The sequence below is a fragment of the Castor canadensis genome, chromosome 7 (assembly GCF_047511655.1).
Source record: "Castor canadensis chromosome 7, mCasCan1.hap1v2, whole genome shotgun sequence".
NCBI lineage: Eukaryota > Metazoa > Chordata > Mammalia > Rodentia > Castoridae > Castor > Castor canadensis.
The window spans coordinates 61,665,265-61,680,692 of NC_133392.1; the positions used below are offsets into that span (position 1 = coordinate 61,665,265).

Below are 15,428 nucleotides of genomic sequence, written 5' to 3' on the forward strand. Positions count from 1 at the left end.
AGGCCACACGCTGGTGAGCAAGAAGGCAGGATTCAAACTCGGGCCCTGACCGCAGAGCGGCCGTCTCCCACTGAGCTTGCCTCCTCCCTTAGACAGCCCCCCAGATGGCCCTCCCCTGCCCGCGGGGTGTCTGACTTCTTCCGCGGTCCCTGCCCCAGGGTTCCAGTCCGTGTCCGCGTCCTGGCCTCGCTGGCCACCACGCTGGCCATCTTCGTGGCGATGGCCGTGCTGGCGAAAGTGGACACATCCTCCTGGACCCGAGGCTTCTTTACTCTCACCGTCATCTGCACGGCCATCACCAGCGGCTCCTCCACGGTGCTCACCAGCAGTGTCTTTGGCCTGACGGGCCGCTTCCCCATGAGGAACGCCCAGGCGCTGATCTCAGGTGAGAGCCAGGCACATGGCCACCAGCCATAGGAAGGAACCCAAGGTGAGCACAGGTGGCCCTTCCAGAAAAGGAAAAGTGTGCTAGTGTGGCTCAGTTTCCTACTGTTGCGGAACAAACCAGCCCACACTTAGTGGCTTAGAGTCGTTTATTTTGCTCACAAGTCGGCAGTTTGGGCAGGGGTTGGTGGGGACAGCTCGTCTCTGTTCCACAGTGTCTACAGGGACAGCTCCCTTGGGGGTTGGGGGGGCGCCACTCCAAGATGGCAGCCAGTGGCTTCTGCCCCTCCACACGTGGACCTCACCATGGCTACCTTTGTACATGGTGTCTGGGTCACGGAGCATCCTCAAAGGCCCAGACAGCTGTATTTTGATGTAGCCATTGAAACCATGTAGGACCACTGCCACCACAGCTGCTAAGACCTAGACTCAAGTCACAGAGCCACATGTCTTGTGGAAGAGGGGAAATGAAGTACAGCAGGTGAGGGGAGACAGTTGTAGCATTTATAGAAGACACAATCTACCTTCACAGTGCCATTTCAGAAACCAGCCTCCCTCTCCTTCCTTCCTTTCCATCCCTGTTCCCTCCCTTCTCCTGTTCCTTTTCCTTTCCCTTTGTTTTCCCCTTCCACTCCTTTATCCCCCATTTTTATCCCTTCTTCCTTCCTATCTGTCTTTTCTTCCTTTGCAGTTTGAGGGAGGACCACCTTCTCTGTGCTGAGGACCCAAACATGAACAAGACTATGTCCTCTCAGAGTTGATAGCCTAGTGAATAAACTCCTCGGTCATCTGGACTATGGCACCTGTGGGTTTGCTCGAGCCTCACTTAGGCTTGACCCTTCTAACTGAAGCTTTGATGCTGGTGCTAAGTTTGTTATTGGGATCTTGGCTATTTTTTCTCTCACCCTGATGACCCCACAAGGTAAATGGAGCTGGGTCAGTTAGCATCTGTGCCTTACCTGAGACTACCATCCCCTAAAGCAAGCCTGGAGGCTCTGCTGCTCTGTGTCCCCATGTGTCCCTGCCATGCAGAGGAATGCTTTAAATATACGCCTACCTGAGAAGAATTGTACAAAGAAGCGGTGCTGGGCACATTCGTTAGTAATGCCAGCTAGGACGTGGCGGGGATGGAGAGTGCCCTGACAAGGGGATATGCCCCCCTGCCCCGTGCCAGTGCCAGACATCACTAATAGAGCTCTGTCTTTCCTCCTGAGCCTCTAAATCCCTCTCAAGCCAGCACTTGAGGCGGTTACTCTCCACGGATCGGAGCGTAGATGTGAGCTCCATCTCTGCCATTTTAGATATAGGATTAGGCTTTTGGCTCTCTCCTGGGAAACCCTTGAGCCTAAAATGAAATAAAAATGAACTCGTTGCCAAGTTTCCTGAATACAGCCAGCATGCCCCTAGCAATGCTTTAAGAAAAGCACATCTGGGCAGAGGGAATGGCCATCAAACATCAACCCCACCCTCCAGCCGTCTCCCTCCACCTACCGAGGAGGATTTCTCAGTGCCTCTCCAGGAGCAGCGGCCACGCGCCATTTGTGTTAGACACGGCCCTTCCAGTCCATTCTCCACCTGCAGATCTCTAGGGAAGAAGAGACTCCTGTGAATTTCCAGAAACTTCATTTTTGAAGAGGGGGCGGAAATGTGGGACTTCCACTCATTCCTCATTACCCAGGGCCCTGAACCCTTGTCCTCACTGTATGTTGCTCCCCATGGGTGCCCGACACCCTGGACCATCCAAGGTGTCCCCATCTCCCAGAGGCCCAGGCCCCCTTGTTTTTTGCCCATCTGTGAATTCTGCTCTTGTAGGCATCTGAGGAACAGTTCATTTGTTTTGCACTCGCGTTTTTTTAAAACCCTCATTTGCATGTATTTCCATAACCGATGAGATAAAAGTAGGGAGTCATGAAGGATGAGCTCCCTGAGGCCTGGTTGGTGTTGACGATAATATTGTAAATTCTCTACAAGTTGGAAGGAGAGGGGGAATCAGTCGGAGACGTTAACATCTCTTCTTCAGGGCAGCTGCCGAGTGTCTTCCTGAGCATAACCCCACTTCTTACAGAGCATCCAGGGGGGATTACAGCTTCTCAGAAGTGGGCACCCTCTTGGCAAAGGGCTTACCCATTGTTGCTGCTTTGATGTGAGACGGACAGGAATAGCCAAATACCTAATTGGGAATCAGAGAGGATTTATTTGGTATTTGGCACTTGTTAGCATCAGGCACTATCTTACATGGAATAATCCTTTCAATCCTCATGACAGCCTTAAGGGGTAGGTATTATTAACACCCCCATTTAAGAGATGAGCAAACAGAGGCACGGAGAGGTGAAGGGACTTGCCAAAGGTCACACAGCTAGCAGTAAAAGAGCTGGCACTGAGTGTTCTAATTCTAGAGACTTCTCTTAATCACTGTGCTACTTTGTATCTTTGCCTTCCCTCAAGACCCCACCCTCTGGCCCTACCCAGGTTAGTGTAACACATTCTGGGAAAGTTAAGGGGAAGAATTGTCCACCAGGACCAGGGGCTTCCTGTGGCACCACAGAAAATTGGACACACACAGTGTGTTGGGGGCAATGATGGTGGGTCATGGTGGATCCATCCCACTTAGTCCTCAGGGTCATAGGGAGCACGTGGTAGAGTCAAGGTCAGATGTGCATCCATTTGGCTATGGAGTGATGATGGGAAGACACTAGGCAGCAGTGAGGCGTGGCGGCCTCACAATCACATGGGTACTGTATGTCAAAGCCCATGGCAGAGCCAGCATTCTATGTGGTGTGGTGGTTGCAAGCTTGTATGTGTGTGTGAATGTGAGAGTACATGTGGGTATTGTGTGTGCGTGTCACAGGTGTGCACTGTACAGCCATCTTGGGGTACGGGAAAGTTCTATGACAGTAGGGTTTATAGCCAGGAAGGACTTCCCCAGATGAGATAGCCTGGGAGGCAATGGGCATTGCACCAGGACATTCTCTGAGCCGCTTCCCCATGTGGCTGGTAGGTTGTTTGTGCCAATGGCTAAGAAAAGGACATCGAGAGTTCTCTGAGCCTCTTGCCCCTGATTTCGGATCCTACAAGCAGGGCAGTAACGAGAGATGGAGGTCAGGGTCAGAGGTGACCCAGGATAGGAACAGACAGGTGGAACCTCCTTGAAGGTCAAGTCAGAAAGAAGGGCCTGGGCCGGAGACATGGAGCAGCCCCACCCCCTGAAACTCCCGAACTTGGCCTGCAGGACCCCAGTCTGCCTGGCTTCAGGATACTGTAAGTGATAGGTGCTTTTCCCACGGGGGAATTGTTTGGGTATGAGCAGAGCCCACAGCCACATGTCTCCCTGTGTCCGTGTCTCACCATCTCCCTGATGCTCTCTGACTCTGCAGGAGGAGCCATGGGAGGGACCATCAGCGCTGTGGCCTTGCTGGTGGACCTGGTGGCATCCAGTGATGTGAGGGACAGCGCCCTGGCCTTCTTTCTGACAGCTGCCGCATTCATAGGGCTGTGCATGGGGCTCTACCTACTGCTACCCCGGCTGGAGTATGCCAGGTAAGGGGCTCCCCCACCAACCCCTCTGGCTTTGTTTGTGGACAGTGACAGCTGGCCAGTGTCTACTTGCATTCTTTCTCATCGTATCCTGTTTATTGCCTGCCCCCTGGAGTGTGAGCTCTGTGAGGGCAGAAGCTTGTGTGAATTTTGCTCACCACTGTTTCTCAGGGCCTCCAGCTGGGCCTGCCTTGTGGCATTTGCTCAGTAAATTGACTGTGGATGGAAGAAGCTGGCTCTGGGAGTCCCCCGGGCAGTTGCAGTCTGCAGTTTAGGAACAGGGAAGACAGGAAATAGAAGTGAGGCCTGAGCTACAATAATAAGGAACAATAGTTCCATTCCCTGACACTCCCTGTTCCAGGGGTGGCTCAGCCTGGCTGCAGGTGCCATATGTCATTTAATGTTTGCATACCCTTGTTACTCTGGGGTTAGTCATTGTTATCTACTGTTATTCCTATGCACAAATTAGAAACTTAGGGATTAGAGCAGTCAGGCTTCTTGCCTAAGTTCCCCAGGATTTGAACAGGACTCCAAACCTCCACTTTTAACCACTCCAGCTGGTGGGTTGCCTTCTACCATCCTGGACCCCATGAGTCTCTCACTTTCCCTCTCTCGTCCTCCTGGGCCTTTCTTGCTCCCTCTGCTCATTAAACACTTAAGCTGGATTTCTCTAGTGTGGGATTTGAACTCAGGGCCTACACCTTGAGCCATTCCCAGCCCTCTTTTTGTAATGGGTTTTTTTCAAGATAGGGTCTTAAGAACTATTTGCCCAGGCTGGCTTTGAACTGCAGTCCTTCTGAGTAGCAAGGATTACAGCCAGCACCTGGCTCTCCAGTGTTTTATTCACTGCAGAGCCTTTATCTTATCTGATATAGGGAAGGCAGGAGGTCAGGCAGGTGCTGAGATCAAGTGTCAGCCAGGCCAGCAGCCAGTGGACCACTGGGTGAGTTGGAGGGCTAGAGGAGCCTGGCCTGACTCTACCCTTTCCCACTAGAAGACTTTTTGTTGTCGTTCTGTTGCTGTTTGATTTGTTTATTGAGTCAGGGTATCACTATGTGGCTTGAGCTGGCTTGAAACTCTTGCTCCTCCTGCCTTAGCCCCCAAAGTGCAGGAATTCCAGGTGTGCACCACCACACCCATTCTTTGCAGTGGCACTGAGCTAAGACCTTAGGTGTATGTGTTTATGACAACTTCTGGTGTGTTTTCCCACTTTACAGATGAAACTGAGGTCTTGGGGAGTTAATAGCTGTGGTCTGTGGCTCACCTGGTAAGCCCAGGCAGATATTTGACCTTAGGACTTGTTTCTGGAGCCATGTCCTGCAGTGAACTTGGCCCACGACATGGAGGGGCTTTCCTCCTACCCGCTGACGGGGGTTACCTTGTTAATCTCCAGAGCCCTCTGCCTTCATGGAAACCCAGTTCTACCTGCCTTCCTTGGCTATAGGGCTGTTCATCACTTCAGCTGGCTGCAGTGTCTTCAGGAGAAAAGGGACCAGGGTACTGGTAACTGGTACCTTGCAATGTCCCAGGCATCTACAGACCATAAGCCAAACATCACCTGGTGGGGCTCTGTGACATCCCTGTGGTTCCTGAGGTTGGCTGGCTCATTGGTCCCCCCAGCACCCCTACACTTCTGGCATCTGGTTATGCACATAATGTCACCTGAGTCTCTGAATGACCCAAAAGGTCCTGTCATTTCCCCATGACTATTTCAGGGTATTCAGGGTTGGTCTGCTTGCAACCTCACCCGTTTACCTGAGACCCCAGCACTAAAGCCAGGACAGTCTCATGAGAAGCAGGATGGTTGGTCAAGACCTTGCAGTTGAGCCCTGGAGGCCTCGCAGGGCCCTGCCTCCCTGTGCAGGCTCTGTTCCTTTGCTGATTAGACCTCAGGCTCCAAGTCCTGGGTTTGCAGAAACCCAGATGAGAGTCCTCGTCTGAGGATGGATTAGAGCTGTGCCGCTGGGGCTGAAAGACTAAGTCCTACTTCAAAGGAAGCCACCCAGATTGCACTCAGGAGGGCAGGATGAGGCAGGAGAACATGGAAGAACCTGTGAGCAGGCGCTTCCAACAGAGGACCTTGGTGGCCCCTTCCACACAGCAGGCTTCAGGCAAGGCCCTGGTGCTGGGTAGAGAGGGAAGCAGGACGGTTCCTTTCTCTAAATGGTGATTGTGAGACAGGACGGTTCCAGGCCAGGCCCACAGTGCAGTGTCACAGGGAGGGTGACCTCCAGAGCCTCCTCCTGAGACTCGATTGTCAGCTCTAGGCTCTTAGGTTGAGGAGACGGGCAGGGACTTCAGAACTTCATGGCTCTGTAAAGCTTCCATCTTACAGAGGAGGAAACTGAGGCCCACAGAGGGGTGTGCCTGCCCAAGGTCATACAGAGAGGCAGAAGCGAGGCTGAAATCAGACCATGCTGAGTCCCACACACATGCACACCAAGCCCTTCTGATTGAACTGTGTTAATATAGCCAGCCTATGCCCCTGTTTTTCAGATACTTGAGGCCCAGAAAGGTTGAGAGGCTCAAACCCAGGTCACACAGCAAGGTAAAGTGAGCTGAGCTGAAGTTGAAAAGATTGATGATGCCTGGCGTTGAGGAGAAGCTACTGAACAGTTCTTTCCACACTTAGGTTTTGAGGGCTACTGTGCCTCGAGGTTTATCTATACAAAACCAAACGTAAGCCCTGCCCTAGGAAGCTGTCTTCTACCAAAGGACACACATGATAAGACAGTAGACTAATGAAATGATTATGAATTGTGGTCAGATTTTTTTAAAGAAAGAAACATGCTCTCATGGAGATTAACAGAGCAGGTTACTTTACTTAGGGTAGGCAAGTGGTACAGAACACAGATTTCTATTTGAAGAGCAGTTTACATCAAAAACTTTAAGGTACAAACCTTTTAATTCAGTGATCTACACTTGCAGGAAGCTGCCCTACCAAAATATTAGGGCATGTGGGCAAGGATTTATGTATGGAGTATGCATTGCAAGATGACTTGTAGTGTGAAAAACTGGAGTCAACCTAAGTGTCCATCTATAGGGGAGCAGTTAAAGTGGATGTCCTACCTTAAACTGTGATGCAGCAACACAACGGAGACATACGTATGTGTCCCGTGTGAGAGGATGGCCACAGGCGGCATCTAGACAGTCATATGTGAGTGTTTATGAATACTAGTTATGCCTGATTCGGCACCTGTACATTTCTGTATTATCTGTGTAATGTATTTAGGCACACAGTTACAGAAAGTCTCACAATGCACATAATTTGGTCCCACTTCTGCTTCAGAGATAACTTTGTGTGTATGTGGTTTTTGCATGTGTGTTGAACATAATCTACCTGGTCGTCAATGGTTAGGACCACGGGAGGTGGGGATCAAAGGTGAGAAGAGGTAACTGTCTACCATTCACTTTCTTTCTGTATTTTTACAGCACATGGCATCAAACGTGTCGCTTTTATATTTACAGTTTTTTGGACATTTTTTTTGGTGGTACTAGGGCTTGAACTCAAGGCCTCTGCTTGCTGGACAGGAGCTCTACCACTTGAGCCATGCCTCCAGCCCAAATTCTAGAATCAAACAGGTGAAGGAGGGCGGAGTGTCAGCTCATTGTTTAGTGGATAGGGCTCGTTTCTTCTGTTTCTGCTCCTGGCATGGTCACCACCACTGACTGAGGGTGGTGCCGGCTGACTGCAGTCCAGCCTGGTGGGCCTGCCAGGGACAGTGGCAGGGACTCTGGCCACCGCCCCATTCATTATCTTAGGGAATCCTAGGTTGGGGGGGTGCCCTCTGGGGCTTATGCTTCCTGTGCTGAGCCTAAGGGTGCTGTTCTACCACAGCTGTGCAGATCTGGGGTCTCCTGCTCTGTGTCCCTGGAAGTCCCAAGCAACCTGCTCATGGTGGCCCTCTGTCCACACTGCTCTCCTCTCTGCAGGTACTACACAAGGTCTGCTTATCCATCCCGTGTGTTTTCTGGTGAAGAGGAGCTGTCACAGGACTCCCCCAGTTCCCCCTTGGTGGCTTCTGTTTCTCAAGAGTTGCATATTCCGCCCCTCCGGCCCATCCTGAAGAAGACTGCTGGCCTGGGCTTCTGTGTCATCTATGTCTTCCTCATCTCTGGTCTCATCTTCCCTGCCATCTCCACCAACATTGAGTCCCTGCACAAGGACTCCGGCTCACCATGGACCACCAAGTTCTTTGTGCCACTCACTGTCTTCCTCCTGTACAACTTTGCCGACCTGTGTGGCCGGCAGATCACAGCCTGGATCCAGGTGCCTGGCCCCAAAAGCAAGGTGCTCCCTGCGTTGGTGCTTCTGCGCACCTGCTTTGTCCCCCTCTTCGTGCTCTGTAACTACCAGCCCCGCCTCCATCTGACCGTAGTGCTCTTCCAGTCTGACCTCTATCCTATGTTCTTCATCTGCCTGCTGGGGCTCAGCCACGGCTACCTCAGCACCCTAGCTCTCATCTATGGGCCCAAGATCGTGTCCCGAGACCTGGCCGAGGCCACTGGGGTGGTAATGTCCTTCTACATAAGCATGGGCTTGATGCTGGGCTCTGCGTGCTCAGCCCTTGTGGAACACCTCATCTAGGAGCGGGGAGCAAGAACATTGGTGCTGCACAAGACTCGGGCCCTGGGAGTTCGATGGGCAGGGCGGCAGGGGCTCAAATGCTAAGAGGGAGGTGCTGGCTCTTTACTTGGTGCAGAAAATCACATCCGGCCTCCCTCGCTCCTAGGATGCTGGTGAGCTACATCCTTGCCTGGCCTGTGCAAGGAGACACTGCACACACTTCCACAGGACACTCTGGAGCCACACATGGACAGGGCATCACCTTCAGAGCCAATGAGTCACCTTGTGTGACTCCTGAGTTGTCACAGGGCCAGAATTCACTGACCCTGTAATCCACTGGCATCTGTAATCTCCAGCCTCACTCCTTCCAGCTGACACCAGGAAGGGAGCAAATTCTCAGTCCTTCCTACTCTGAAGGGAACACCTGGATTTGAAGTCCCCATGAAATGGCCAGTCCTCAGCCCCAAGACACACTTGCTCTAGTCGCTGTGCTCTGAGAGTGCCCACCAACCTGACGAGAAAGCCCAGAAAGATGCTTCCCAAACCCTTCCTGGCCTCAGCTGGGGCGCTGAGGACCTCTTTGGGTCAGGGGACTGAGCATGGCAGGCCTGGGTTTTCAAATAGGGATTGTGGAGCTTCGTGGTCTACAACCTGGGCCAGAGCAGTGGTCTTTGAATGTTAGTGTTTACAGCCTGTCAAAGCCTTGGTTCAAGGACATATGAATACTGGCCTTTCAGCATGGCCTTATTGGTGTCTATCAGATGTGGTCCTGGGAGGAAGCAGCACATTAAGATTGGATAATTTGGGGTGTAGGAGCAGGTATAGGAACCCTGAGGGACTGAAGCCTTTCTACCCTATGCCTGAAGGAGGGAGGAGAGCCAGTTCTAGAACCTGGAGATGTGGCCTTGCTTGTAGGTACATATGCAGCCAGCTGTGACCTCAGGCAGGAGCCGAAGGCAGATTCCCTCCATTCTTCCCTCTTCCGTCTCCTCCATGCCCCCGGGTACTGCAGGAGCCAGAAGATGTCCAGCCCAGGATCTCACCCAGTGGGGCCAGCTGACGCATGCCAGTGGAGCTCCAACGCTTTGTGTGGCAGAACCCAGTGTTGCCACACTCTGGTTTGTCACTGGTGGCTGTGTGCTAACATTGTTTCAGAAGATGACCCCTCAGGCTCTGTGCTACCTAGAACACTGGCCCTTCACATTTGTGATGCCTGACACACAAATGTGTGCCTCAGGCTGTCTCTTGGGGAGAGGGGCGGGCTTGGGGATTCAAGAGACAGAACTTGATCTGGAGAAAGCAGAGCTTGCCCCTAGAAAGTGGCCACCAGAGAGTTGTGAATAAGTCCCCATGAATTGGGCTCCATGTGGAGGGCTGATTAAACTAGGAAGCCGTCATAATCCACCCAGTGGCAGCAGTTTATGCTCTCCCTCCCCACCGTCTCAGTCTGGTTCACACTCCCTCCCTCTCCACTGCTGGAGAACTGAAGACACCCTTGAGAGGTTTTCTAAACTCAATACCTACCCAAACAAAAAACCTCCCCTCCCCTGCAGGAGCTGCAGTACCCCCCTTGCTTTGTTTTGTCTCCCCTCCCAATACTGTAGTGCTGTCGATGATTTGGGGCAGGGATCTAGCTAATCTCAGCCTCAGGTGTTTCAGAAATGGGCAGTATGTCTGTTTGAAGTGAATCAGCAGTCTCGGAGCTCTGTGGTGGGTGCATCTGGCGCTACAGAAGGAGTCCTGGGAGAGGAGCCGTGGGGGGGGCCTTGCGCACTCCATTGAAAGGGTAGCTTTCAGAGCACTGGAAGAGATCCATGTTAGGGAAATGACTTGAAGCCAGCATGGACCGAATAGAGAAGGAGCTGGCTGTTGGGGTTTTGCAGCACTGAGGGGAGGGAAGAAATGAGTGAGCACCCACCTGGCCTTTGAAAAAGAAACCCAGCTTAGTTGGGAGGGGCTGGCAGGGGATTATCCTCTTTGTCACTCACCTGAGTGGACATATGACAAAGGAGCACCCCCTCCTGGGAAAGGAGAAGGGAAATAAAAATGTCCAGGTAGTGGGTGGACAGGGTGGGCCTCAGGCTCCTTGTTCTCTGTCTGTCTCAGTGAGCAGCTTGTCTGCCCTGTCTCTTGTGTCTTTTGTGACCATAGCAAGCTGTGAAACCAGCCCAGACACTCAAGGGGATGAACAGCTTGCCAAAGAGATGGGGATTTTTTCCTGTGTGGGAGGTTGTGAAGTTCCTTTTGTTAAACAGTTCCCTGGTTTCATCCCAAGTGACAGTTTTTAGGGCACATCCTTTCATATACCCAACCATGAAAATTTCCATTTCCTCTTTTTATTCAGCAAAGAAAGCTAGAGGCAGGGGTCCCTGGTACATGCCTGTAATACCAGCTCAGGAGGTAAAGACAGAAGGATTGAGGTCCAAGGCTGGCCCAGGCAAATATGGGAGACACGATCTGAAAAATAAAAATGAACTAAAGGAAAATGGGTTGGAGGCCTAGCAAGTGCGAGGCCCTGAGTTCAAACTCAAGTACTGCAAAAAAATAAATAAATAAATGAAGAAAGCCAGAGGCAGCCACGTCAGCAGACTCTTCAATGAATGGGTGACAGGTACTTGTAAGACATGGGGACATGAAGATCCTTGAGCAAAGGTCCTTTATTAGGCTGCTTGCCGCCTAGGGCTCCAGGGTGACAATAGGGCCACCTAATGAGCTCAGGCGGCTGCTGCAGGAACCTGGCTTTAGAAACCATGTGTAGATGCTTCTCTTGAGAGCTCTGTATCAAAAAGAGCAGGCAAACACGTAACATCTGTTACTTCACTTGAGCTTAAGCAGAGAGCCCAGTGCTCATCTCAGCTCTGTGAACCTTCCAAGCAGAAGGCTCTTGAGTACCTTTTCACCACCAGCACCAGTGTTGTCAGAGCCAGCTGTGCCCAAGACCAGAGTTCGGATGCCCTTTACCCGAGGCTGAGGTCTAGTTATCCAGGGCTTAGTCCAGCTTTGGCCTCAGCAGGATCACAAAAGGAATTTCAGCTCCAGAGCAGGAGGGAACTAGGACTAGTCACACAGCCACAGCCAGGGTCCAGAACAGATATTCCACCCTGCTGCCCAGACCCCTGGCCTAGTACTGCCAAGGGCTCCATGCTTTACCTGTGTCATTTCCCCCAGATGAACTCAGGGAGGCTCAGAGAGGTTTAATAACTTTCCCAAGGTCACCCACCTACTAAGTAGCTTAGGACTGGAGCCTGGGTCTTCCTAACCCTCTTATTCCCCTGATTCAGCCAAGACCTTCTCCTTGGTTCTTGACACCTGTCATGCCTTTCCTCACTCGTGGTGTGGTCACAGTTTTGTGGATGTATCGCTCAGAATCCTGGCACTGGTCCTGGACTGAGTTGATCTGGCAGTGTGGCTGGCCAGAGCCCCTGTAGGAGGCAGGGAAGGGCCCCCCTCGTATCCTGACCCTGGCCCCCTACAGGCCCCCTCTTACTACTTCCTGTTGGGTACAGGATCTTGAGCTGCTGCCAGGCCATGCCCCAGTCCAGTCCAGTCCCCAGTCCCTGCTCCTCCTTGTCCCACATCCCCGCCCCCCCATGCTGGAGATCACCCCAGCATGGCTTGCTGCTGATGGATCTGCACTGGGACAGGGCAGTGGAACACAGGACAGAGTGGGGATCAGAAGTCTTGCTCCCAGCCCCACTAGGCATGGACTGTGAGTCAGCCTTCCTGAGTCTGTATCCCTCATCTGTAAAAGGACAATAGAAAGTCCCAGAGCTATGACTGTGTGCCATTGAGAGCCCCCCAGAAGTGACCCCTCCCCAGCCCACACAGGACAGAGCCCTGCCACACCTCTCAGTGGGTGGATAGGTATACACCCTCTGCTTCAGCCACGCAGTGGAGAAAACAGCAGCCTTGGCCCGAGATGATGACCTTGACTTCAGACTGCCCTGAGCTTGTCCCTAGAGGAGAGTGACAAGAGATGTCAGACATGGTAGTAGACCCTCAACAAAGTTGATTCTCTTTCACTTGTTGCTGCCGCCTCAAGTTTCTAATGATGACCAGCTACTTCCCTGTGGCCAGTTGTGCGCTGTACTTCATGCCCAGTACCCACCCTTTGCCTGGACCTAGGCCTAGCAGCTGCCTGTGCCTCCAGTTCTGAGGTTGTTTGATGCCATGCATGCCTGCCCTGGGGGCAGGTACACCAAGCATAAAGTTGGAAAGTCAAGATCCCAGAGCAAGCCCTGCACTTTGATTCTTGGGCAAGCCACACCATTTTTTCTAAGCCTCACCTAGAAAAATGGGCACCCCAATGCCTATGTCTCACACACTTCCCTGTAGACAGGACATGTGACATCCCCAGTGGTCTTGCCCAGCAGCTCCCATCCTTGCTATACTGGCCTAGTCCTACTTCCTGCAGCTTAACCAGGACAAAATGTTCAAGTGCTTCAGGGTTTCATATGTTCTTCCTACTTCCTTCTAAGACCCTTACATCCTTAATCTAGGGTCCTTGGGTGGAATGAGGACCCCTGAGGTCATATGCAGCAGTGTGGGTACCTTCCTGGGGAGAGAAGCTATAGCTTTTATCAGATTATCAAAGGATCCATGTCCTAAGATGGTGTCAGAGCCTCTGGAGGCCAGGCTACAGGTGTGCCTGGACAGGGAGAATGCTAAAGAGCCAGGCTGCATTATTTTGAACCCTGACTCTTGCTAGACAGTGACCTTGGGCAAGTCTCTTAAGCTCACTGTATAAAGTTTTAGTGAAGATAAGTGAGTTAATCCACATGGGGCTTATCATCCAGGCTGGAGAACTGCTTGTCTTCCTCATCACACAGAGAGACGGCAGGGCAGGGTTCTTCTCAGCACTGTTCCAATGAAGAGAACTGAGGGGGCCTGTCTTGGTCCAGATCCTCTGCTTTCAAGTACATGAGTCCCACCATCCATGGGTGAAAGATCTCACAACAGAGAGGAAGCTGAATGCCACTCTCAAAGGGTGGGGGGAGGGTGCCCTTTGACAAGGCTGGAGAGCAAACTAATCTGCTCCCAGTTTCTATCCTGGTCAAGTTGTGAGAGCCAGTCTTAGGACACGGAATGCAGGAGATGGCTTTGGACATGAATCAGAAGCCACACATCTAGAAGGGCCTGCTATGCTGACTGTGGCTTCTTCCTGGTGGCCTTCTTGAATCCCTGTCTAATCTGATATCTGGAGGAACAGAGGAGCCACTGCCTATGGAGCAGTGTGAACCAGGGGCATTAATGCATCAACCACACTCTGAGCAAGCATTATCTCTGCACTTTAGAGGAGTCAAAACAGACTCAGGCACGCAGCTCTAAGTGGCAGAGCTGAGCTGCAAACCAGTCAGCCACCTCCAGGATGCAGCTCCTGAGGCTTCCCACAGCAGCGGGCTCATCAGAATCCCCCACAGTGCCAGGTAGAATGCAGAATGCAGAGGGCTGAATCCACCCCGAGAGCTTCCCATTCCCTAAGATGGCGGGACCCGAAAAATTCACGTTTCCATCAGTGGTGCTGATGCTACTGGTCCGAGAACCCCGCCTCCAAGAACCACTGTGCTCCCAAAGACTGATGAGGGGCTGTCAGGAGTTTGCCCCTGGCCCAGGGATAGAGCAAGGGCTTCATCTGCTCTTGTTCCAGCTGAGGGCTCACAGCTAGAAAGTCCTTAAAGGAGCCAATGCACTGTGAACACTCACTCAGCCTTCCACACACGGTTGCAGATTTGGGCGGGGGGTGTGTGTGTGTGTGTGGAATTCTGCATTTTTAGTGCCACGTGAATCATCTCCATGGATGCCCAAGGTTGGTGCCCAGTGGCTTCCCCCTCAGTTGCATCTTTCCCACCTGCTCCCTTCAGCTGAGGCCCACCACCATGAATATTCAGGCGGGAAAGGGGAGGGAGTGAGGAAATAGGTGGGGAGGGGCAAGTGTGAACTGAGGAGCTCAGTCTCACTTCTCGTAGGCATTTCTGAAACTGGGGGGCATGGGGTGGGGGTAGAGAGCTGCCTCCTGCAAGGATAGGGTCCCATCTCATACCTGCTCTGGAGTTCATTAGCTTCTGAGGTGATGTTCACGGTTTTTTTCATTTTGCTGAGTCTGTTGAGACTCAAAAAGGGAAATGAGCCATTACCAAACACCAACACACTTTGAAACAGAAACTGAATCGACTGCATTTTCTCATAATGTTTTGTGAGCTAAGAATGTAGAAGTCTGGCCTTGTTTTATCAAAGTTATCTTTCCAAAGATGGCTCTCCAGGGCCTGTCTTCTGTTCATAAAGCCCCTGTGGAGGGAGGAGGAGGGGTCAGGTGCCAAATGCACCAGGCTGGTTGGTGCCATGCCAGTTGGTATTCAATGGCTGGCCCTTAGCCTGTTGTGAGGGTTTCAGGAAACTTCCCTTTCCATTTTTTTGCTGCTGAAGATCATCAGGTTCTGCTCTGTTGGGTAAAGAACCAGTTACCTCAGTTCTTGAAATAGAGTCTGGATACAGGGCTTAGAATGGGGGGACTCTGGGCAAGTCACTGACCTCTTTGAGCCTCAGTATCTTAGAACTGTTAAGCTTGCATACCTCAAAATTCTGATACCAGAGTATCTTATATTAGCTCTTGTTATGGTTATATGGCTCTTAGAGCCATTTGCATCCCAAATCCAAGACAAGGAGTCATAGGCCCAAGGGGACATGAAAGCCTGGAACTCACAGCCCTTCCCCTTTCCAGACCATGCTCTAGGTGCCCAGGACATCTGAATCCTTTTCCAAATGGGTTTGAACCTGTGCCGAGGGCCCAGCAGGTCTTTTCCTAGCTCCGTGCCCTGCACACGGCACTCCTAGGCACCAGGAAGGACTGACTGCAAGTGGAGCAGATCAGGACATTCACATGTGTGCATGGGAGACCCCTTAGATTTGGGGCTAAGCAGAACTCTGAGAAGTCAGGGAATTTAGA

At 51.9% G+C, this 15,428-nt stretch overlaps 1 protein-coding gene across 1 annotated transcript in view; it reads left to right on the forward strand.

Annotated features, from left to right (window-relative positions):
* Nucleotides 1-11,079, forward strand: part of Slc29a3 (solute carrier family 29 member 3) — a 36,673-nt gene extending 25,594 nt beyond the window's left edge. The window contains exons 4-6 of the mRNA XM_074079078.1: nucleotides 159-385; nucleotides 3,759-3,921; nucleotides 7,852-11,079. Of these exons, the coding sequence (XP_073935179.1) occupies nucleotides 159-385; nucleotides 3,759-3,921; nucleotides 7,852-8,506 (1,045 nt within the window). The 3' untranslated portion in view covers nucleotides 8,507-11,079. The remainder of the gene's footprint in view (nucleotides 1-158; nucleotides 386-3,758; nucleotides 3,922-7,851) is intronic.
* The last annotated feature ends 4,349 nt before the right edge of the window (nucleotides 11,080-15,428 follow it).